At 43.8% G+C, this 22,199-nt stretch overlaps 3 protein-coding genes across 5 annotated transcripts in view; 1 reads left to right on the forward strand and 2 right to left on the reverse strand.

Moving 5' to 3' along the window:
* The window catches only part of MTRR (5-methyltetrahydrofolate-homocysteine methyltransferase reductase), a 34,102-nt gene extending 32,558 nt beyond the window's left edge, over positions 1-1,544 (reverse strand). The window contains exon 1 of one of the 2 annotated variants that reach the window (XM_087721910.1): positions 1,248-1,544. The gene's annotated coding sequence lies outside the window, so the exon portion shown is untranslated. Of the gene's footprint in view, positions 1-796; positions 862-1,247 lie in introns of those variants that run through there. The other variant, XM_087721909.1, reaches the window with a different exon arrangement.
* A 1,465-nt stretch (positions 1,545-3,009) lies between these two features.
* Positions 3,010-14,920, forward strand: FASTKD3 (FASTK mitochondrial RNA regulator 3). Of its 2 annotated transcripts, none has more exons than XM_087721912.1 (7): positions 3,010-3,065; positions 4,623-6,071; positions 7,971-8,050; positions 9,064-9,238; positions 11,333-11,402; positions 12,696-12,810; positions 14,729-14,920. In XM_087721912.1, exons 2-7 carry the CDS (start codon positions 4,646-4,648, stop codon positions 14,843-14,845), a joined length of 1,983 nt encoding a protein of 660 aa, XP_087578038.1. In that variant the 5' UTR covers positions 3,010-3,065; positions 4,623-4,645; the 3' UTR covers positions 14,846-14,920. The 2 variants fall into 2 exon arrangements, with proteins under 2 accessions (XP_087578038.1, XP_087578037.1); XM_087721911.1 differs by lacking the exon at positions 3,010-3,065 and adding an exon at positions 3,075-3,219.
* A 1,267-nt stretch (positions 14,921-16,187) lies between these two features.
* On the reverse strand, positions 16,188-21,707 carry CFAP90 (cilia and flagella associated protein 90). The gene is made up of 3 exons (XM_087721913.1): positions 21,353-21,707; positions 18,746-18,862; positions 16,188-17,011 (listed from the first exon to the last, which is right to left on the reverse strand). The coding sequence occupies exons 1-3, from the start codon at positions 21,533-21,535 to the stop codon at positions 16,856-16,858; spliced, it is 456 nt and encodes a 151-aa protein (XP_087578039.1). The 5' UTR covers positions 21,536-21,707; the 3' UTR covers positions 16,188-16,855.
* Positions 21,708-22,199: the final 492 nt, after the last annotated feature.

Genomic DNA, 22,199 nt, shown 5'->3' on the forward strand with positions numbered 1-22,199 from the left:
AATGGAAGCTGTCCCTGCGTTTGTTCGTTCCCCTTACATTCCTCCCCATAATCCTAAGGCTTTGAATCGCTTACTGCAGTGGTCTCCAACCTTGGCCTCTTTAAGACTTGTGGACAACCAGCAAAGCTGGCTGAGGAACTCTGGAAGTTGAAGTCCACAAGTCTTAAAGTGGCCAAGGTTGGAGACCACTGCTTTACTGTACAGAAGCAACAACGCAGGAAGTTTAAAAAGTCACATTAGAAAGCAGCGCAACTCCGAAGTGCGCCATAGGGGGAAGGGCAGGCAGCTATGGTTTTCAAATGCCTTTAGAGACAACTTTGCTCGGTTCTTCGAAAACACATCTGGGAGTGGGGAGGGGAAGGCTCAAGCGGCGAGTCCCAGTAGGTGAGCTCTCTTGGAGGAGAGTCCCCCAGCCAGAACCTGCCGGATCTCCCCCGGCTGACAAATCCCACCCGGGAAACCTGTCTTGTCTTTCCCAGCCGCAAATAAAACGACCGCTCTGGCGATAGCAGTTTCCAACTTTCCTCCTATCTTGAGGACTGGAGACAAACGCATTGGCCGAGGAGTAGGAAAGAGCTCACGGTAGTCGCATTTCACATCAAAGTCTTGCAATTGATGTTTACAAAAAAATGCACAATTTACATTTGTATTGCATTTTGCATTAATTGGATTGTTGCTTTGAATCATCGCAATACCGACAAAGGAGCAGGATTGAAATTTCTCCCTTGGCAGCTGGACCTCTTATCCAACTCTGCTCCTTATTCCAGCTTCAGAATTAAAGGTAAAAACCAAATACCTTCTTTAAGCAGAGCTGCAAGAATTAAAGGTAAAAACCAAATACCTTCTTTAAGCAGAGCTGCAAGAATTAAAAATAAAAACCAAATACCTTCTTTAAGCAGAGCTGCAAGAATTAAAGGTAAAAACCAAATACCTTCTTTAAGCAGAGCTGCAAGAATTAAAGGTAAAAAACCAAATACCTTCTTTAAGCAGAGCTGCAAGAATTAAAGGTAAAAACCAAATACCTTCTTTAAGCAGAAGTGCAAGAATTAAAGGTAAAAACCAAATACCTTCTTTAAGCAGAAGTGCAAGAATTAAAGGTAAAAACCAAATACCTTCTTTAAGCAGAAGTGCAAGAATTAAAGGTAAAAACCAAATACCTTCTTTAAGCAGAGCTGCAAGAATTAAAGGGAAAAACCAAATACCTTCTTTAAGCAGAGCTGCAAGAATTAAAGGGAAAAACCAAATACCTTCTTTAAGCAGAGCTGCAAGAATTAAAGGTATAAACCTAATAACTTCTTTAAGCAGAGCTGCAGCTCGTCTTCACGAAAAAGTCACCGCAGCCTCAGATCACACGTGCGCCGCCCAGTTTTTGCCCCTCCGGGACTCAGATCCTCGCCGGCGCAGGATCGAGGGAGAGTAATCCGGCGCGGGATCAGAAAGGGATCCGACCAGGAAGCAGCATGAAAAGAAACCTGCGTTTTCTTTTCCAGTGTTTTGCATAGAAGGAAAGCACCAGCGGAGCGCCGGCTCTCCAAAAATCCTTCCAGAATAGGCTAATTCTGCCTGGGGCACTTTCTGTCTCTTGTCACTCAGTCGTCATTAGGTGGGTGGGTATATTTTAAAAAAAAATAGATTCATGTTCAAATATATAAAGAGGCGACCGTCTTCCTCCTCCACCTTTTTTCTAGCTTCCAGGGAAAGGCCACAGGGGCCGCCTGCCTAAGAAACGTCTCATCCCGCGCAGTTTGGCGAAGGGCAAACCTCCCAGACGATCGCATCAGCTTTTTCCTCTCTCTTTTTTTGCAAACTTTTCAGGGGGGAAAAAAAGTACAATGCATAATTGGTATTAACAGCAGGAGGGGCTGGGTCGTCTGGCTTGCAATAGGCGACGGTGCTGAGATGGAAATGAATGATAATCTATGATGAGTTTAAAGTAGGACGTAAAGTGAGATTTGGACGTTAAGTGTAAAACCTTAATGAGCCGAGGTGGCACAGTGGTTAGGGTGCAGTACTGCAGGCCACTTCAGCTGACTGTTATTTGCAGTTCAGTGGTTCAAATCTCACCGGCTCAAGGTTGACTCAGCCTTCCATCCTTCCAAGGTGGGTGAAATGAGGACCCAGACTGTGGGGGTAATTTGCTGACTCAATTTGCTAAAAATCTGTAAACCGCTTAGAGAGGGCTGAAAGCCCTATGAAGCGGTATATAAGTCTAATAAATAAATAAATAAACCTAATGGGTCAGGCTGGACAGCCTCTTGGGGCCCCTTTGCTTCTTTATTAAAAAGCCACATAGGCAGAGTTGCAGCTTGCAAGAGAACAGGAAGCAAGTGCCTAACCACAAGATGTTCTAGCCAACGTCCCTATGTCAAAAGTCCAAACCACAAGGTTCATTTAAAGGTCATTAATGACACCTAGTCCATACCTGTAACAAAAGAAGTAAGACCCCCATCACCTTATAAAGCTTTCCCCCCAAAATAACCACTAAGAAATGACTTAAGTGTTTCCGTGTTACGCTGCCTTTGAGAATGTATAAGAACGCGTGCTTCGATATAATGAAATTGTTCAGAACTTGCAATGCTAGCCATGGGCTCGCTTTCTGAACCTGGCTGCCCAATAAACTTTTCTTGTATCCTGATAAGTCTAAAGCCTGTCATTTTCTGCCAAATAAACTTTTCTTGTATCCTGATAAGTCTAAAGCCTGTCATTTTCTGCCAAATAAACTTTTCCTGTATCCTGAGAAGTCTAAAGCCTGTCATTTTCTGCAACAAGTTCTACCCTTTGAAGCGTGGAGGCATTTTCCCCAAGCCGATGAATTCCGATTTCCAATCCTCTCACTCACCAGCAAAAACCACCCGGGAGCGCAGTATCCCTCTGTCCCTTTCTATCTCCACGGAGTATTGCAAAAAGCAAATCAGGGTCACGCTGAAGGGGCGAGGCGGGTCTTTGTGACTTTGCAGCCAATCCAATGAGTACAGGAGGGCGGGGCACAAAACGACAAAGACGGGATCCGATTGGGTCGCCGCGCTTACCCAGAAGTGGAACCTTGAAATCGCCGAGGAAGAAAGGTAAGGATGACCTGCACGTGGAGCCCATCGGAGGACTCCGGAGGGCTCCGCTCGGCTGCGCTGCCTCCAGCTCCGCTTTGTGCATTGGCTGAAGTTCCTCTTAAGTAGCCTTTGGTAACCCTTGGGGGGAGCAGTTCCTTGCCGCTTGCACTGGGTGAGCGCTGTTGTAAGTTTGGAGTAACTGCGGTTCTCTGACCGCTGGGTGCTGCGATTACGGCTGCTAGTAAAAACAGACCGGGTAGTTTTGGAAAGGGTCAGTTTGGGCGGTCTTCGCCTTGCACGATTCTGCTTTCTCGCTCAGGCCTCCTCTTTGATCCACTTCTGGCTTCTATGGGTGGATACGCTTTATTATTTGTTGTTGCTGCCAGAGGGGAGGTAGGTCTACACCGTCGCCCTTGTGTGAGAGCAAGCAACTTTGCTGATCTCGTTTTTCCCAGCCCGAAATAAAACAACCGCTCTGGCGATAGCAGTTTCCAACTTTCCTCCTATCTTGAGGACTGGAGACAAACGCATTGGCCGAGGAGTAGGAAAGAGCTCACGGTAGTCGCATTTCACATCAAAGGTCTTGCAATTGATGTTTACCAAAAAAAAAAATGCACAATTTACATTTGTATTGCATTTTGCATTAATTGGGTTTTTGCTTTTAATCATCGCAATACCGATAAAGGAGCAATTGATGTTTACAAAAAAAATTGCACAATTTGCATTTGTATTGCATTTTGCATTAATTGGGTTGTTGTTTTTAATCATCGCAATACCGATAAAGGAGCAATTGATGTTTACAAAAAAAAATGCACAATTTACATTTGCATTTTGCATTAATTGGATTGTTGCTTTGAATCATCGCAATACCGACAAAGAAGCAGGATTGAAATTTCTCCCTTGGCAGCTGGACCTCTTATCCAATTCATTTCCTTTATTTCATTTCATTTCATTTATTTGTATGCCGCCCTTTTCCCTGGGGGAACTCAGGGCGGCTCACAATTCAAAAAGGGAGGGGGGGGAGAGAAACAGTATTCCAATATGGAAACAATGCAACATATTAAAAGAGAGCACAACAGTCACACAATTCGGGTGGGGTTGGAATCTTAACCCCAGGCCAGCCGGGACAGCCAGATCTTCAAAGCGGCGCGGAAGGATTGGAGGGTGGTGAGGGTCCGAATCTCCACAGGGAGTTCGTTCCAGAGGGTCGGAGCAGCCACCGAGAAGGCTCTCCTCCGGGTAGTTGCCAGTTTGCACTGGCTAGTAGATGGAATTTGGAGGAGGCCTAATCAATGCGATCGTATCGGTCTAGTGGAGGTAATTGGCAGTAGGCGGTCTCTCAAATACCCAGGCTCAAATTCTGCTACTTATTCCAGCTTCAGAATTAAAGTTCGCCTTATTCATTACTTTCAAACACACATTTACAGATTTTAAATATTTAAGGTCTTTTTCTGAGTTGAATTCATTAGTTAACAGTATCATACTCACACAGAATTAAGACGATGTGCTGCCTCTTGTCTTATCATTTCAAACTGTTTAAAAAGGCAAACTATTATCTTTTTCTTCTATTTTCAGGCAATGTCAGCAGCCAAGCTAAGATGGCTTTTATGGTTGTCAGATCCTTCCACATATATGTTTCAAATATACAAGCGTGCAGACAATTGCTAACTGGAAGCAGAGCCTTCCACCATTTCTGTCAGAAAATGACAATCAGCTATTTGGACTCTTCTATATTGGAAAAACGAAGAGGGTTCCCATGTACTTTTCGTAGAAACTACCACGTGAAACTAAAAAATCATACTAACCCTGTTGTGGAAACAGTGCAACATCTTGGAGAGGCCAATAACGGTTTAAAATCTAATAGCAAGACAGTAGGGGAACAGATAATTTTGAAGGAATTGAACCAATGGTCTTCCTATGACGATATTTTCAAATTTGTGAGTTCGTTGGAAAGTTTATCTGACACCATGGTGGCAGCTATTTTTCAGCGATTGGGTGAAGTCCAGCTACAGGACAGCTTAATGAAAAGTCCCGAGTTGCTGACGGAACATGATATGTTCAAATCACTTTGCTTGCAGTTGGAAAAAGATTCCACACACATATCTGACTCTGCTCTTGTAAATTCTCTAAATGCTTTGGCAAAGTTGCGTGTGGATCCCTGCAGTCCCTTGATGGTTTCCTTGGTGTCAGAGAGCCAGCAACGTCTTGATAAGGGACAAATGACTATTAAAAACTTGTGTATTCTTGGAGAAGGTTTATTTAATCTTGGAGGACCAGAACATGCTATGCTGGAACAAATTATGAATCAAATTCAGAGTACAAATGTTGAGGACTGGAAGGTTGAAGAAATGATCCTAGTTTACAGAACTCTGCAGCTGTATGCAGATAGGAAAACGAACATGTTCCAGAACCTGTTAAGCAAAATGAACAGTTTTGCAGAGACGGAAGGTTGCCAGTTCACTCCCAAACAGACAAGTACAGTGTTAAGTGCTCTGGTTGTTTTAGATGAAACCCAGGTCAATAACCTGATCATAAAACTTTGTAAGCATGCATCATGTTATATCCCATACTTTACAGATGATGAAATGATAAATGTGCTGGAAGCATTCATTCATTTCAGATGCTCTGACCAGTGTTTCACAGAGGCCCTAGAAAAACATGTTACTAAATTTGGCTTTGTGATGCATCCCAACACAATTTCCAAAATCATGCAGTACTGCAGTACGCTATGCATTCTTTCCAAACCCATATTCAACGCAGCGGCAGAAACCTTTGTCTACAGTGCTGATAATTTCACCGTTCCGCAGATTGTTGAGCAGGTTGTTCCATTTGGGAAGCTCAACTATTTGCCGCCATCTGCTCCATCTTTTTTCCGGCAGGTTGAAAGGTTCGTTAGCACGCGAATTTCTGAGTTTGAGCCTCATGAACTTCTGAACCTTCTTCATTCATGCATTCTCATTCAATGCTACCCGCTAAATTTTATGGAAAAACTGTTCAGCCCCTTCTTTCTGCAGGAATTGCAAGGTAAGCAAATAAACGTTATAATTTCTGTTATAATAGTCCTTGAAAACAGTTGTTTTCAAATAGTTTGTAGGAACCATAGGGGCACTTTAAATGAAAATTAGCAAGGCTTTCAGCTGCCTGAATGGTCTTCAAATACTTATAAAGACACTAGCTGGGTACCTGTGCTTCGCGCCGAAACTATGTTATCGGGCTATACAGGAGAAATTCGATTCACAATCTGTTGGCTCAGTGGTGGTCGGTGATTGAAATACATAAGGGAATATTGCTCCCACCTCCTTGAGCTTGGAAGCAGTTCCACAGGTGGAAGGCGTAGACATTTTGGTAAGGTACCGATGTTTAAAACTGCAGGGAGCCTCAGACTGCTCCTGAGTGGGGAGGGGGAGTAGAATGTTTAACTCCTTAGCATCAGAGCATGTTAATATAAGGCAACTGGCAGTTGGAACAGTTCTTTTCAAGTGGGGAGGGGGAGTAGAACTCCTTAGTATCAGAGCATGTTAATTACTGTATAAGAAATACTAATGATCTTATGGTCATTTCGAAAAATCCTTAGTGAGCACCTAGAAGCCAAGAGGAACATACGTGTCAAATTTCAAGTTTGTAGGCTTTACGGTTCTGGAGATTTTGGGATGAGTGAGTGCTACTTGGCTCTATATCTCTATATCTATTTAGATAGATAGATAGATAGATAGATAGATAGATAGATAGATAGATAGATAGATAGATAGATAGATAGATAGATAGATAGATAGATAGATAGATTTGTTTTCGTAGATTTTATTGGGTGTAGGTATGTTGGTCTTGTTGTATTCGGGCCTTTTCCCTTGTAAGATTGAAATTGTCTTGGCAACGGTTCGGCAAGGTCTCACTTGGCAGCTCTGACCATGCTTTAAACCCAAAACCCAGCCTGAAGATGGCGAAACATTGGGGAAGTCTGCTCTAGGGAATGTTATCTTCAGGAATCACAGGGATTTCTCTTTTCAGTTATGGCACCTCCTTTGGAACAATATCCCCCTGCCCCAAGCTTAGAGCAGTTTCACTGTGTTCATTTTTCAGACAACTATCAAAATGTGGCTATTCCAGAGTGTCTTTGGAATGGAGTTGTTGTGAGTGTCCCCTCCCTTTAAAGCATTTTTTATAATGTTGCTTTTCTTTGGCATTAGAGGACTGTTATGACCCCCCTCGTCCCATACCAACACACTCTGAGTCAAAGATAAGTTACAGCATTTAATTAACAGACAGACAGGTCCTTGGCAGCAAACTGGCACAGACAAGCTTGGGCAGCAATCCAGCACAGATAAGCCTTGGCAGCAATCCAGCCTGCCAAGATCACCATAATGTTCTCCAACATTAGTTCCTGCGTTGACTTCTGCAAAAGGGGCATGTGCACAAGCAGTCCTTTTATAGTCTGGAGAGGAGCCTAATGACTACCAGCTGAGTGCAATTACCTCCTGTACTTGCGCAACTGTTCCTGATGCCTATTAGCTCTTCAGTGCCGGACATCCAAGAACAACTCACTGCTGACGTCACGATCACACTCCCTTGTCTCCTCCCCACTGGTCCAAGGCTCAGGCGCCTCCTGGTGACCTCTCTGCGCCCTGCTCGGAGTCTGAACCCTGTCCAGGGTCCTCCAAATCGTCCAGAGCCGACTCATAGGGCCCCTCGCTGTCGGAGGCTGGTGGCAGCTCCAACGGCTCCTGCTGGGCCACAACAGGGGACCTACAATTCTTATGTTATTTAATGATGGGAATGATGGTTTAGCTTTGTAAGGGAATGTAAACCACTCAAGAATTGTTTGTTGGTTGGAGTGGCATATAAATACTAGTGAATAAATGAAATAAATCAATCACCAACTTTACGTTGCTGTGTGATGATGTGTCTTTCTGATTGTTTACATCTTAGCTAAAAGTCCAAGACCGAAGATTTTTTCTCAGTTGAGTCAGCTGATTTTAACAATTCAACTGGAGTGTCCATACTATAAGGTATGATATTATTGACGGTGATTAATATTAATAGTTAAGCAAATGCTGGCATCTGTACATTTTTACTCAGACTAATACGTGTTTCATAATACTAATGGACAAATATACTAATGTTGCTTGTTAGTAATCCTCCATATCAGCTGTAATAATTTTGCTGGCATTTTAGGATGTAGTCCTATGGGTTTTTGGCCCTAAGATATACAGGATGAAGGTGTTCACATAGATTTATGCCAGTGGGGGAAACCTCTGCTCCCGTTATAGCACTTCTATGCTGGCGCAAGAACGCAAAAGAAGCATTCCAGGGCATGACATCTGCATCTGGAAAATCTGTTATGTTGCCTTATACCAAGGGTGTCGAACTCAATTTCATTGAGGGCCGCATCAGGGTTGTGTTTGACCTGAGGGGGGGGGCAGCATGAAATCACTCATGTCAGGGGCACCTGTGGTGGCCCGAATGCTCTGCCAGCGAAAATGGGCTCCTGAGCTCGGTTTTTAGCTGGAATGACCTCCTGCAACTCTCTGCCAGCGAAAATGGAGCTCTCGGGGGTCACCAACGGCCCTTGTTAGCTCAGTTTTCAGCTGGGACAGTCTCTGAAACTTTTTCCCTGCAAAAACTGAGCTCGCGAGAGCCGTTTGTGACCCCCCAAGAGCTCCATTTTCACTGTTAGAGGCACCGCGGGCTGGTCCTTCGCTGTTTCCAGGACGGGCCAGAGCTAAGCACCCTGCAGGCAGGATCTGGGCCCCGGGCCTTGAGTTTGACACCCCTGCTTTATACTAACTGGAGAGAAAAATAAGAGCCTGCAGTAGACCCATTTCATAGGTCTACTGATGTGGTGGTTTCTTTGATGTGGCTTCTCCCCCTTATTCATCATTGTTCCAGCATTGTGTACCTTGTTATGTTGTCAGTTCATTGGTGGTTTTTAAAAACTAATTGCATGTTTGTTCATATTTGTTTGGTTAACTGGCAGGAAGCAACTTGGCGTGTTTCAAATTTTCATCTTTTGTCTTTACAGAAGCCCTGGCTTCCGCTAGACTACCAAGTCAAGTCCTTTTACACTAGATGTCAGTCATTAGAATCCAAGGTTGATCTTCATCTTTTCAACAGAGTGAAGGCTGGCATGATTGACCTCTTAGGGAGCCAAAAATATTTTGTCTATAATGTTCTGACACCATATCACTACACAATAGGTGAGCAAACCCTGTTTCCTTTTCTGATAGCTGTGTTCAGTTTTAGATAGGCGCACCTTTTTCAGAATCGAACGGGTGGAATGGCCATATTCCAAGGAGTAATGGGTGGGATGAGGTTAACCTCCAGCAACATATTATTTTCCCCTTGCGTCACATTAAAAAATATAATTTGGTATTAACTTTTGGAAATCTGAGTTCTACTAGGCCTTTAGATGACTGCAGGGATTTGTCTTGTATAGTTTCCACTGGGATTATTTGCCTCATGATTCCCTATCTCATATTGTTGGAATTTGTTTGTTCTTTAGAGTATTTGTATGGAATATTCATACATAGCACTAACATTGTGGAAACTATGATCCTAGAACAGAGGTGGGTTCCTACCAGTTCACACCAGTTAGGTAGAACCGGTTTGTCAAATCTACCGAGCCGGTTAGAAGAGGTTCCACCAGTGGACCTGGAAAGCAGGCCACACCTACAGAAGAGGTTCCAAAAAATTTTGAAACCCACCACTGCCATACACACAGACAGACACACAGACACACACACACAGATTGACAGAGAGAGAGAGAGAGAAAGGAAGAAATAAATAAATAAATAAATAAAGGAAAAGAGAGAGAGATGAAAGAAAAAAAGAAAAAAGGGACAGAAACAAAAGGAAGGAAAGAGAGAAAGAAAGAAGGAAAGAAAGAAAGAAAGAAAGAAAACACATGGCCAGCAAGCCACTCCCACCAGGTCACATGGCCGGCAAGCCACTCCCACAAAGGAGGCCACACCCACAGAGAAGGTTCCAAACATTTTTGAAACCCACCACTGTCCTAGAAGTTCATGTTCATTCAGTGTGAGCTTTCTGCATATTACCGTATTTTCATGACCAAAAGCCGCACTGGATTATAAGCCGCAGTATCAATTAACGTTAATTTTTCAAACTTTTTCCACATATAAAGCGCACCGGGTTATAAGCCGCACGTTTCCCGACGCTTCTGGACATCTGTTGCAGTCGTGAGGAGCGGCGCGAAGGTTCTTGGCGCTCCAGGAAGCCCCGAAAGCAGCTGGGAGAGGCGCACGGCTTGGTTTCTCCTTCCTGGATGTCGCAGTAGCAGCCCCAAACTCACCGATCTCAGTGTTTTTCGCATCGGGGTGTGCTGCAAGAGCATGCCCCGATGCGAAAAACACAGAGATCGGTGCACTTGGGGCTGCTGCTGCGACGTCCAGGGAGGAGAAACCAAGCCGTGCGCCTCTCCCAGCTGCTTTCGGGGCTTCCTGGAGTGCCAAGAACCTTCGCGCTTTTCTCCGCTCCGCGCGACTGCAATAGATGTCCAGAAGCGGCTTTTGGGGCTAATGGGGATTGGATTTCCAGCTCGATAGCCCCTGCCGCTTCTGGACGTCTATTGCAGTTGTGAGGAGCCGAGGAGAGTGTGGAGAAGAGCGTCCAGGGAGGAGAAACCAAACCGCGCGCCTCTCCCGCTTCCCGGAGCGCCAAGAACCGTCGCGCGCTCTTCTCCACACTCTCCTCGGCTCCTCACAACTGCAATAGACGTCCAGAAGCGGCAGGGGCTATCGAGCTGGAAATCCAATCCCCATTAGCCCCAAAAGCCGCTTCTGGACATCTATTGCAGTCGCGAGGAGCAAAGCAGCTGGGAGATCTTTTTCCACATATAAAGCGCACCGGGTTATAAGCCGCACTGCCAATTTTGGATCAAATTTTAGGATTTTCAGTGCGGCTTATAGTCGTGAAAATACGGTATACTGTACCTTCAGAACTGCAGCAAGAGTGATTTGGTCCTCCATGCAGTTAATTGGGAGTAGAGGTGGGGGCATAATGGTGTGGATAAAAAGTGAAACAGTCCATTATCTCATTAGTACAAGGGCCCTAGATAATTTATTTGAAGCCTTCTACCCCCTCCTTTTTCAGCCACAACAGCCATGTTTACTTCTAGTCAATTTAAATGTACTTAACAAACAGTAAGGCTGCCTCAGTTATCAATGTTGCACACTGATTAAAAATAAGTTATTATTCAATCATGAAAATGAATGAAATTCAGTAAAAAGATAGTTGCGATGAATGCTATTTTCTTTCTCTTTGTTCCATATAAGATATTGAGATTAAGCTCAATGAAGAAGGATTTGTACTCCCAGTCAACGCACATGATGAGATATACGAAAGGTAAGGAAAACTGGAGATTATTGTTTTCCAAAGGGAGTTCACAAACCTGAAGAAACTTTTCAGTTTTTCTTTTCTCATGAAAAAGTAAACAATTATTTCTAGCATTTGGTTTATGTTTCTGTTTGAAAAGTTTATTCCACTTTTTATAGCAGTTAGACTTATATACCGCTTCATAGGGCTTTCAGCCCTCTCTAAGCGGTTTACAGAGTCAGCATATCGCCCCCACAGTCTGGGTCCTCATTTCACCCACCTCAGAAGGATGGAAGGCTGAGTCAACCCTGAGCTGGTGAGATTTGAACCGTTGAACTGCTGAACTAGCAGTCAGCTGAAATGGCCTGCAGTACTGCACTCTACCCACTGCGCCACCTCGGCTCTTTCCCATGTGGTTGATTCTGATTGTGATTGAAGAAGCAGAGCAGTGCTAACATTGATAGAATATTAGCAATATTCTGGTCCAAGAGTTCCGAGCCTTTTTAGTCTTACTCAACACCAGAGAAATAACTGCATATTTTTCAGTGTTCAAGTCAAGCTAGTGTTTTTGCTCTATTTTTGCCTCTTCCCTTTCCGTACTGTTGCAATTCCCTAGAGCTGTTTTCTAAAGAAGGTGGCAGCATGCAAATCCATCATGCTAGCCTCAGAAGGAAGGAATCCCTGTTCACATCTTATTGCTATGGTAGATGCCTTTAGTCCAAAAAAGTCCATGGACTTGCTTTGCTTAACAAACTATTTTTAATTCGCACAATAACCATAGCAATAGCAATAGCAATAGCAGTTAGACTTATATACCGCTTCATAGAGCTTTCAGCCCTCTCTAAGCGGTTTACAGAGTCAGCTTATCGCCCCCACAGTCTGGGTCCTCATTTTACCCACCTTGGAAGGATGGAAGGCTGAGTCAACCTTGAGCCGGTGAGATTAGAACCACTGAACTGCAGATAACAGTCAGCTGAAGTGGTCTGCAATACTGCACCCTAACCACTGTGCCACCTCGGCTCTTAGGCCATAGGCCAATGGAAACTCACAATCTTTCTGTCCATCAGTCTAAGCTCCTGTTTATACCCCTAATGGCTCTCCTTGGAACTTGCTCACTGTATATTTCTCTCAAGTGTGCGTCAGGGTGAAAGGGGTTGGCCAATTTTGTCATACCTATTTATGCAGAAAGAAGCACAAGGACTCAACATTTACTTGTAGACATAAGGTTATTGCATACCTTTGTATATTCTTAGATATAAGTAGTTAGGAAAGCCTGCACTGACATCTTGAATTTGAAGCAGTGACAATATTTTGATTTTACAGAATAGCTCTCTGCATTGATGATGAAAAGAGATTTTGTGCTAATAGTCACAATCTTCTTGGGAGAGAATCCATTAAGCAAAGACACCTGAAGCTCATTGGTTATGTCGTTGTACAGGTAAATTCAATAATTCCGCTACATATTTCAAGAGATAGGAAAGACACTCTTCTTCAAATATTTAACTATATTTGGAGATCTATACTGGTGCTTTGGTCATAGAAATATTTACTTCTGAGGGTTGTTCCAGACTGTTTGTTCTTTGTCTCATAGCTAAAGAGTGAACTAATAGTGTGAGGCTACGAAACAGGAGAGCGTGAGTCAGTGATGGGTTCCGGATCCTGTTCCAACCGTACCAGTTGGAAGGGGCCTGGCATTGACCACATGAACGCGTGCAGCATGTGTCATACCTGCCAGCGATGCCTCCGCGACGCTTCCAGTTGCTTGGAGCTCCGCACAGGTGCTGTACGCACCATGTGCGTGCGCGGAAGCGCCGAAGGCTTTAAAGGACAGGTAAAGAGCTCGGGCGGGTGGGTGGGCCCTGCAGAGCACCGTACCGGAACGGTACTCGGTGCTCCTAGTAGGCTCTGGTACGCCCGTACCGGGGCGCACCGCCTGCAACCCACCACTGGCATGAGTTCAAGTCCTGTCTTAGCTATGAAAGCCAATCTAATGACCTTGGGCCATTCACTCAGCCCAGCTCACCTCACAGAATTGTTATGGAGAAAATAGGAGGAGGAAAGTGTGTTGGTTATGTTCATCCCTTGTAAAAATAATAAAGGCAGTATACAAATTAAATAAAAAGTGTATGTCCCAAAGCAATATTTCACTATCCAGCCCTTAATACCAGTATAATACATTAATGCAATTATATTGAATTGAATCACTGGAACATCTAGTTCCCGTACTAGACCAGAAATAGCCGTTCAAAATTTCAGACAGGAATATTTCTTTCTCCCCCTTTAAGACTGCCTTTGGGATTGTCTTCATTTAAATTGAGTGTTTCACTTTAAACTATGTCCATAACTCTTAGATGATCTCTCCCCAGTGAGTATAATTGGATTTTATCCTAGCACTTAGCATTTCAGATTTATTAAAAGACAGCTATTATTCAAGACTAAAATCCCTAGTTGTAGTCCCTCAAGGACTTGTTGCCATCACATTCTTGTTGTGCCATAGGCCTGGAGCCATTTTTGCATCAATAGTTAGCTGTTCTGACCCCCCTCGTCCTACACCAAAGCACGCCAAGACAAAGATACTGCAAGGATTTATTGACACATAGACAGGTCCTTGGCAGCAAGCCAGCACAGTCCAGGCCTTGGCAGCAATCCAACACAGTCCAGGCCTTGGCAGCAATCCAGCACAGACTAACCTTGGCAGCAATCCAGCCTGCCAAGCTAGCCACAAAAAGTTCTCCAACTTTAGTGAATATGTTGACTCCTGCAAAAGGGCGTGTGCACAATAATTCCTTTTATAGTCTTGAGAGGAGCCTAATTACCACCAGCTGAGTGGAATTATCTCTTGTAACTGCGCAACTATTCCTTACGCCTATTAGCTCTTCGGTGCCGGGTGTCCTGGAACAACTCCCTTGTCTCCTCCCCACTGCTCCAATGCATAACATCCGGATCACACTTCCTTGTCTCCTCCCCACTGGTCCAAGGCTCAGGCGCCTCCTGGTGGCCAACCAGCCTCTCTGCGCCCTGCTCAGAGTTGGAACCCTGTCCAGGGTCCTCCACATCCTCCAGAGCTGAGTTATAGGGCCCCTCACTGTCGGAGTCTGGTGGCAGCTCTAATGGCTCCTGCTGGGCCACAACAATTAGCAAAGGATAGGTAACAGGACTATCAAGAATATTGAAACAGGACAGCAACAAGGCCATTTTTTAATCAGATGAGGAAAGTAAATAAAGAGGGGTCAAATGCCCTTTTGTGATAGGCCTGTTGATATCCTTTTTAGAAAAGAAAACTTTTAAATTGTTTTAATGGTTTAATTTTTGCATAATGGTTTGAATAATGTCTCCTGCATTTCTTTATATTTCAGATCCCATTTTTTGAGTTTAACCCACTGGACAACAAAAATGATGTAGTGGAATACCTACATAAGAAAGTTTTTCCTAACTTTTATAGCTTCCATGAAAATAAAGCTGAAGCCAAATAAGTGCATCTGAAGGCTATTGTTGATTTTGTGTTTGAGAAATTAAGATTTAAATAAACCCTGCGTTTTATCCAATTATATAGTTTTGTCTCCCAAGCTTACATGGAGAGAAAGTACAAATGCACCTAGGTTTATTTTTTTTATTTTTTTCTGATGTCATGTTAACTTGAAAAATACTTGCATTTTCCCTTGGTAATATATAGCATCGCCTGGGAAATGTAGGAATGTTTAGTTCTTAAAGGTTTTAGTTTTTTTCTGTTAGTTTTTAGGCTGCATGCCAGGGGTGGGTTTCAACCAGTTCGCGGCGGTCCCCGCAAACCGGTTGGTCAGCGAGCCCGGAAGTAAGTAACTTCCGGGAACGGCGAAGGGCCCACCCGCCCGCCCGTGCTCCTTACCCGGTTTTGACGAGTTCTGCGCTTCCACGCATGCGCAGGACGCATACAGCGCCTGCGCGATCCTCCAGGAGCAGCTGGAGCATTGCACAGACGCTAGTACGCATGCGTGCACTGCGCGCGTGCACGAGGACGCCGCCGGCCCCGTTCCAACCGAACCGGTTGGAACGGGGCGAGAAACCCACCCCTGCTGCATGCACATGTATACAAGGGAGCCAGGCTAGATGTGAAAGTAAATATTTCGTGGAGTAAATATATCCGGACCCTCACCACCCTTCAGGCTTTCCGCAAAGCTGTCAAGATCTGGCTGTTCCGACAGGCCTGGGGCTGATGAGTTCCCATCCCCACTCGAACTGTGTGGCTGTTGACTGTTTTTAAATTGTTTCCGTATTTTGTTTGCTTGCCTTTTGCTTTTTTCTGTATTATTCCCTTCCCTTTTAGTTTGTTAGCTGCCCTGAGTCCCTCCGGGAATAGGGCGGCATACAAGTGTAATAAACCTTAAACCTTAAATATATAACTTGAGTGCACTTATGTTTTAGGTATGTATATAATTTATGTGTATATGCATATTTGTATGTATATTTTATGTATGTATGCATATATGTTGCATACATTGTATATTGTTAAGTATTGTTATTTAATAAATTTACATGCTTCGCATTTCAACAAAAGGTGACTCTATGCGGCTTACCATTAAGTAAAAACAAGATTCTACCACAAGAAAGGTTTTTATAGGGACCAATCACTTCACGTTTATTTTTCCTCCTCCGTTCTCCTGATTAAAATTGGCACTTTCCCCTTCTCCTAAATGCTGTTCTGTGAAGAAGCTACCCTTCTGGGCTGATAGGAAATGCATATTAAATGTGGTTTACATCAACTCATAATCCCTAGTATCCAGACAAAAACATTCCACTAAAACAGCAATCAAAACAAAACTATTCAACTTCAAGAGATGAGATTAATGTCAAGCTTTAATGTTTGTGCTCAGCATTGAGAATTCATTGTTATGAAGCTGCCCATCTATCAGCTGATCTTTATTCCTAATGCGCAGCTTATATATAAACACATGTGCATTCTTCACATATAAGCAGGTTGATAGATATTTTTCTCAATATTTTTTTCCCTTTAAATGGTGATCTCTTTAGTTAAGCATTCCAAACACACTTATAACACATTAACGAAGAGAGGAAATTGGAAGGAAAAGCATATTAAGCAACAATACATGCTACCAGGTCCTTTAGTTTTGATAATACTAAAAGAACGAAAACTATCCTATAAATCATAGATAAGAAATTACAGAGGTGATTATTTTCAAATTAATACACGGCTATTCTAGTGTGTTAAGAGTGTCAAGCCACTTTTTTTGGTGAAATCTTCACAATTTTTCCAGGAGGGGAAAAAAAAAATGGAGAGGTGAGTATTAACTGGCGGGCACACAAGTATCATGCTTTAAGGACCTAAATAAGGTCCTTAAAGATGCTGATTTTAGCTAAAACCCCAGCAATAAATATATGAAGATATTGTAATGTTACATTTGAACTGTAAATCCAAGCAGGACACTACAGGAATTTGATATCATCTTGCTGTTAGGTATCTATCACAGTAGACTCTTAAGTTGGATTCATTTTTCTATCAAGCAAGCTATTCCATTTTTTCTGTAGAACTCAGCCTTTACGTGATTGATGCGGACGTAGTCTCGGATTAGCTGTTCCACAGGTTTGTTGATATGCCGCCCATATTCAGAAGAAGACAAGATAGCTACAGGCCTTTTCTTTTCCTGGAAGAATATTTTTAAGATGTGATTTCCGACTATAAAAATACAACAGAGATAAAGAGAAAACGAGATGAGATGCTTGATATGGTGCTGCTGGCAATGATGGCGGATGATAGCAATAGCAGTTAGACTTATATACCGCTTCATAGGGCTTTCAGCCCTCTCTAAGCGGTTTACAGAGTCAGCATATTGCCCCTAACAACAATCCGGGTCCTCATTTTACCCACCTCGGAAGGATGGAAGGCTGAGTCAACCTTGAGCCGGTGAGATTTGAACTGCTGTCAGCTGAAGTAGCCTGCAGTGCTGCATTTAACCACTGCACCACCTCGGCTCTATTGCCCTGCATCCAAATCAAAAATGACAACTTCCAAATATGTTTTGGTTTCCTGAGATTAAAAGAGGTAAAAAAATCTCTCACAGCTTTACACTCTTCAGCTGTATCCATTAAAAAAAACAGCTAGAGTCACCTGTAATCCTTTCCAAAAGAAAAATGCTATTGGGGTATAATTTCTTCCACTCTACAGGGACTTTTCTTTAAAATGCCTCATGTTCTCTGTAGATTATCTAATATGAACAAGTACTTTGAGATTTAGGTTACTAAATACTTCCTCAAGGAAGGATTGTCATTTTTTCCTGCAAAATGCAACTGTCATCTGAGAATAATGAGCATGTGTATAGCACTTCAGAAGGTTTATTCACACAACTGATTTAGCATCCCATTAGCAATATTATTCCCCGTAAAGCTTATAGAAACTTGATGGGAAGACATGATAGCTTACCCATTTCAATTCCACATATTTCAAGGGTAGAGGCAAGTATTTGCTAAATTATGATCTATTTTAATTAATGAGCTCAACATCTTAATTCTGTTTGTTTCATGCTAATGGCTTAGTGAGAGACATCCCTTGTACTTCAGTCTATTATTAGATTTACTACACAGTAGATAATGTTACCTATATTTACATTTCAAAATGTATAGCAGTTTTCAGATGCTGCTTACTTGCAAATAAATCTTAATTCAGTAATTATAATACATTTTGTTAACTCCCAAACTTGGAATACCCCACTGCTCAAATATCGCAATAGGAGTAGCAGTTAGACTTATATACCGCTTCATAGGGCTTTCAGCCCTCTCTAAGCGGTTTACAGAGTCAGCAAATTGCCCCCACAGTCTGGGTCCTCATTTCACCCACCTTGGAAGGATGGAAGGCTGAGTCAACCTTGAGCCGGTGAAATTTGAACCGCTGAACTGCAGATAGCAGTCAGCTGAAGTGGCCTGCAGTACTGCACTCTAACCACTGCGCCCCCTCGGCTCTGTGTGGGAATATCTGCATCGATGACTCAACTAATGATCTTCCTGGCAGCGGGAGGCTGAATCTGACAAAGAGTTGTGTCATATAACCCTAAGCAAGTTGTTTTGATATAGCCTAAGACACGGCTGTCAAACTCCCAGTGTCACGTGCTGGCTGCGGTCACGCCTGGTTTAGCGAAGGGGGAGGGGAAAGTCCTGATATGTCATGTGACGCCACTGTGATGATGTGAGTTTGACACGCCTGCCCTAGGAGTTCCTACTCTTAAGTAAATTTGCATAAGATCCTAGCTTTAACCTAATAATTATTACAGTACTCCATTGCATGCTTGTAGAATGCAGTTAATTGGCAGCAGCTTGGCCATTAAGTGAGTGAGCAGACAGGAGGGGGAGTAGTGATTTTCATCACCTTGAGACTCAACAATCACCTCGTCATTAATGTGAAGTCCTCTGCTTTTTGCGTGTTCTCTGTCACATCGATGGAGCTTTGCATCATAGCCGATCGGTCTTTTAAAAATGTAGTCGTACAGGGCCACAATTCCTGTCTTAAAAATTAAAAGGCTGTATCAGTTGAATGATGGAACGGGATCACATCACAGTTATGGAATCAACTTCCGTGAGCATTCCGATATGCATAAACATGGGTATTGCTATATACTAAATTTTCTTTGCTGAGCAGTAAAGTGCATGTTCTCATATCTACATAAAGAATTGCTGTCGATAAGTGACAGAACTTTTATTTATTTATTTATTTATTTATTTATTTATTTATTTATTTATTTATTTATTTATTAGACTTATATACCGCTTCATAGGGCTTTCAGCCCTCTCTAAGCGGTTTACAGATTTTTAGCAAATTGAGTCAGCAAATTGCCCCCACAGTCTGGGTCCTCATTTCACCCACCTCGGAAGGATGGAAGGCTGAGTCGACCTTGAGCCGGTGAGATTTGAACCGCTGAACTGAATGAGCCAAGGTGGCGCAGTGGTTAAATGCAGCACTGCAGGCTACTGCTAGATCAGCAGTTCAGCGGTTCAAATCTCACCGGCTCAGGGTTGACTCAGCCTTCCATCCTTCCGAGGTGGGTAAAATGAGGACCCAGATTGTTGGGGGCAATATGCTGACTCTCTGTAAACCGCTTAGAGAGAGAGGGCTGAAAGCCCTATGAAGCGGTATATAAGTCTACTGCTATTGCTATTGCTATTGCTATTGAACTGCAGATAACAGTCAGCTGAAGTGGCCTGCAGTACTGCACCCTAACCACTGCACCACCTCGGCTCTTTTAATGAGGCTTTCTTTAAAAAAAAAAAAAATACAGTGCTGAACATTTTTATAAAACACAGAATCTACAATAATTCCTATCTAGGAGACAGGTATTAGTTAGTGACCATTGCTGAATTTACCATAGCCACTGAATATATTGAGCTCTTCCAACATGATTAAAAGCCTTTAAGCCAGTGTTTCTCAACCTTGGCAACTTGAAGATGTCTGGACTTCAACTCCCAGAATTCCGAATGCTGGCTGGGGAATTCTGGGAGTTGAAGTCCAGACATCTTCAAGTTGCCAAGGTTAAGAAACACTGCTTTAAGCACTGCTTAGCTTCTAAAGAGAGAAAGAAGCTGTAGAGTTGTGCTAATGTCAGCATGCCACATGTCTGAATATTACCCTTGGCTCCAAAATTAATCCATATTCCTACCCGGTATAGCACAATACAAGACACTGCTCACAAATGAGGAGATAGTTACAAACATACAGCTCTTTCTGACTTCACCAACTATTATTCAAACAAGTCCAGAGTGAGCGCCAATGTAAAAGCAAGTTCCAGAGACTAGGTTTCAAAAATTAGATATAGTTAGTCCTCGAGTTACAAGAGTTTATTGGGTGACACTTCAATCTTAAGTCACTGAAAAAAGTGACTTAAGATTCTTTTTCACACAACCATTGCAGCATCCCCATGGGCATACCATCAAAATTCAGATGATTCATACTTATGATGGTTGTGGTACCTTAGGGTCAGGGGTGGGTTTCTTGCCCCGTTCCAACTGGTTCGGTTGGAACGGGGCCGGCGGCGTCCTTGTGCACGCGTGCGGCGTACGCATGCGTACTAGCGTCTGTGCGATGCTCCAGCTGCTCCTGGAGGATCGCGCAGGCGCTATATGCGTCCTGCGCATGCGTGGAAGTGCAGAACTCGTCAAAACCGGGTAAGGAGTGCGGGCAAGAGGGTGGGCCCTTCGCCGTTCCCGGAAGTTACTTACTTCCGGGTTCGCCGACCAACCGGTTCGCAGGGACCGCCGCGAACCAGTTGAAACCTACCCCTGCTTAGGGTCATATGATCACCTTTTGTGACTTCTTACAAGAAAGGTTAATGGGGAAGCTATATTCACTTAACAATTGGGTTATTAACTGCAATGATTCACTTAACAACAGTGGAAAGAAAAGTCATAAAAGTGGGGCAAAATCAGGGCTGGGTTTCAACCGGTTCGCGGCGGTCCCTGCGAACCGGTTGGTCGCCGAACCTGGAAGTAAGTAACTTCCGGGAACGGCGAAGGGCCTCCCCCCACGCCTGCGCGCGCCCGCGCCCACTCCTTACCCAGTTTTGATGAATTCTGTGCTTCCACGCATGCGCAGGACGCATACAGCGCCTGCGCGATCCTCCAGGAGCAGCTGGAGCATCGCACAGACGCTAGTACGCATGTGTGCACCGCGTGCGTGCACGCACGTGCTGCACGCATGCGCAAGGACGCCGCACACGTGCGCGAGGACGCCGCCGGCCTCGTTCCAACCGAACCGGTTGGAACGGGTCGAGAAACCCACCCCTGGGCAAAATCCACTTAAATGTATTACTTAGCAACATAAATTTTGGGCTCAACTGTGGTCATAGGTCAAGGACTACTTGTAGTGCAATTTGCAATTTTCTGGGGCTGAAAGATTGAACAATGTTTCATTTGCAGAGCCTTTTAATAGGTATTTCCATCATAACACCTGTCTTGGATGCATTGACCTCCCCCCCATTATAGCACAAAATTTCTGGACATACCTTGCTCTCCTGGTAAAAATAACTAAGTTCAGGTGGGTTCTTGTGTCGGGGTGGGATGTAGCTGAAGGCTGACTGTGCGGAGAGTGGAAGCTGGTGTTTCCTTATTAGTGCCTCATTGACCCCTTCCAATTCTCCCAACACTTCTTCTTCCTCCGGTTCCTTCCCATTCTGGTCTCCTTGCATTCCCCCCGTGAAGCCCAGCGTTCAGCTGAGTGGCAGGCTGGATTGCTTTGCATTCCCTACTAATCTCCCACCTAGCACCAGCTGGTGCATTTGCAGAGTTCTTTGGTTACTAAGAGACCATCTGAATAAACTATGATGTCAAATCGTGTACAAGGAGGTTGGAAGTTTGAGAAAAGCTGTGGCTAGGGGAAACAAAGCCCAGGCTGCTCTCACACACTGCTATGTGAAATCTGTTTGACAAATAAAGTGTCTGTGAAGTATATGTTAGCAGGAATTTATCTGAGAAATACAGGGATAGTGGACAGAATTCAAAGAGCAATAGCAATAGCAATAGCAGTTAGACTTATATACCGCTTCATAGGGCTTTCAGCCCTCTCTAAGCGGTTTACAGAGTCAGCATATTGCCCCCAACCACAATCCGGGTCCTCATTTTACCCACCTCGGAAGGATGGAAGGCTGAGTCAACCTTGAGCCGGTGAGATTTGAACAGCCGAACTGCAGTCAGCTGAAGTAGCCTGCAGTGCTGCATTTAACCACTGCGCCACCTCGGCTCTTGGTAAGAGGTAAGGCTATGATTCTGAATGAAGTCATCACACGGATGACGGTAGATGTTTCTTGAAACATGAGACACCTTTGTCAGCCCCATATAGCTATCACAGAATCT

This window comes from Thamnophis sirtalis, unplaced genomic scaffold (genome assembly GCF_051295495.1).
Source record: "Thamnophis sirtalis isolate CommonGarterSnake01/CBP01778 unplaced genomic scaffold, rThaSir2_p1.2 scaffold_8, whole genome shotgun sequence".
NCBI classification, from domain to species: domain Eukaryota; kingdom Metazoa; phylum Chordata; class Lepidosauria; order Squamata; family Natricidae; genus Thamnophis; species Thamnophis sirtalis.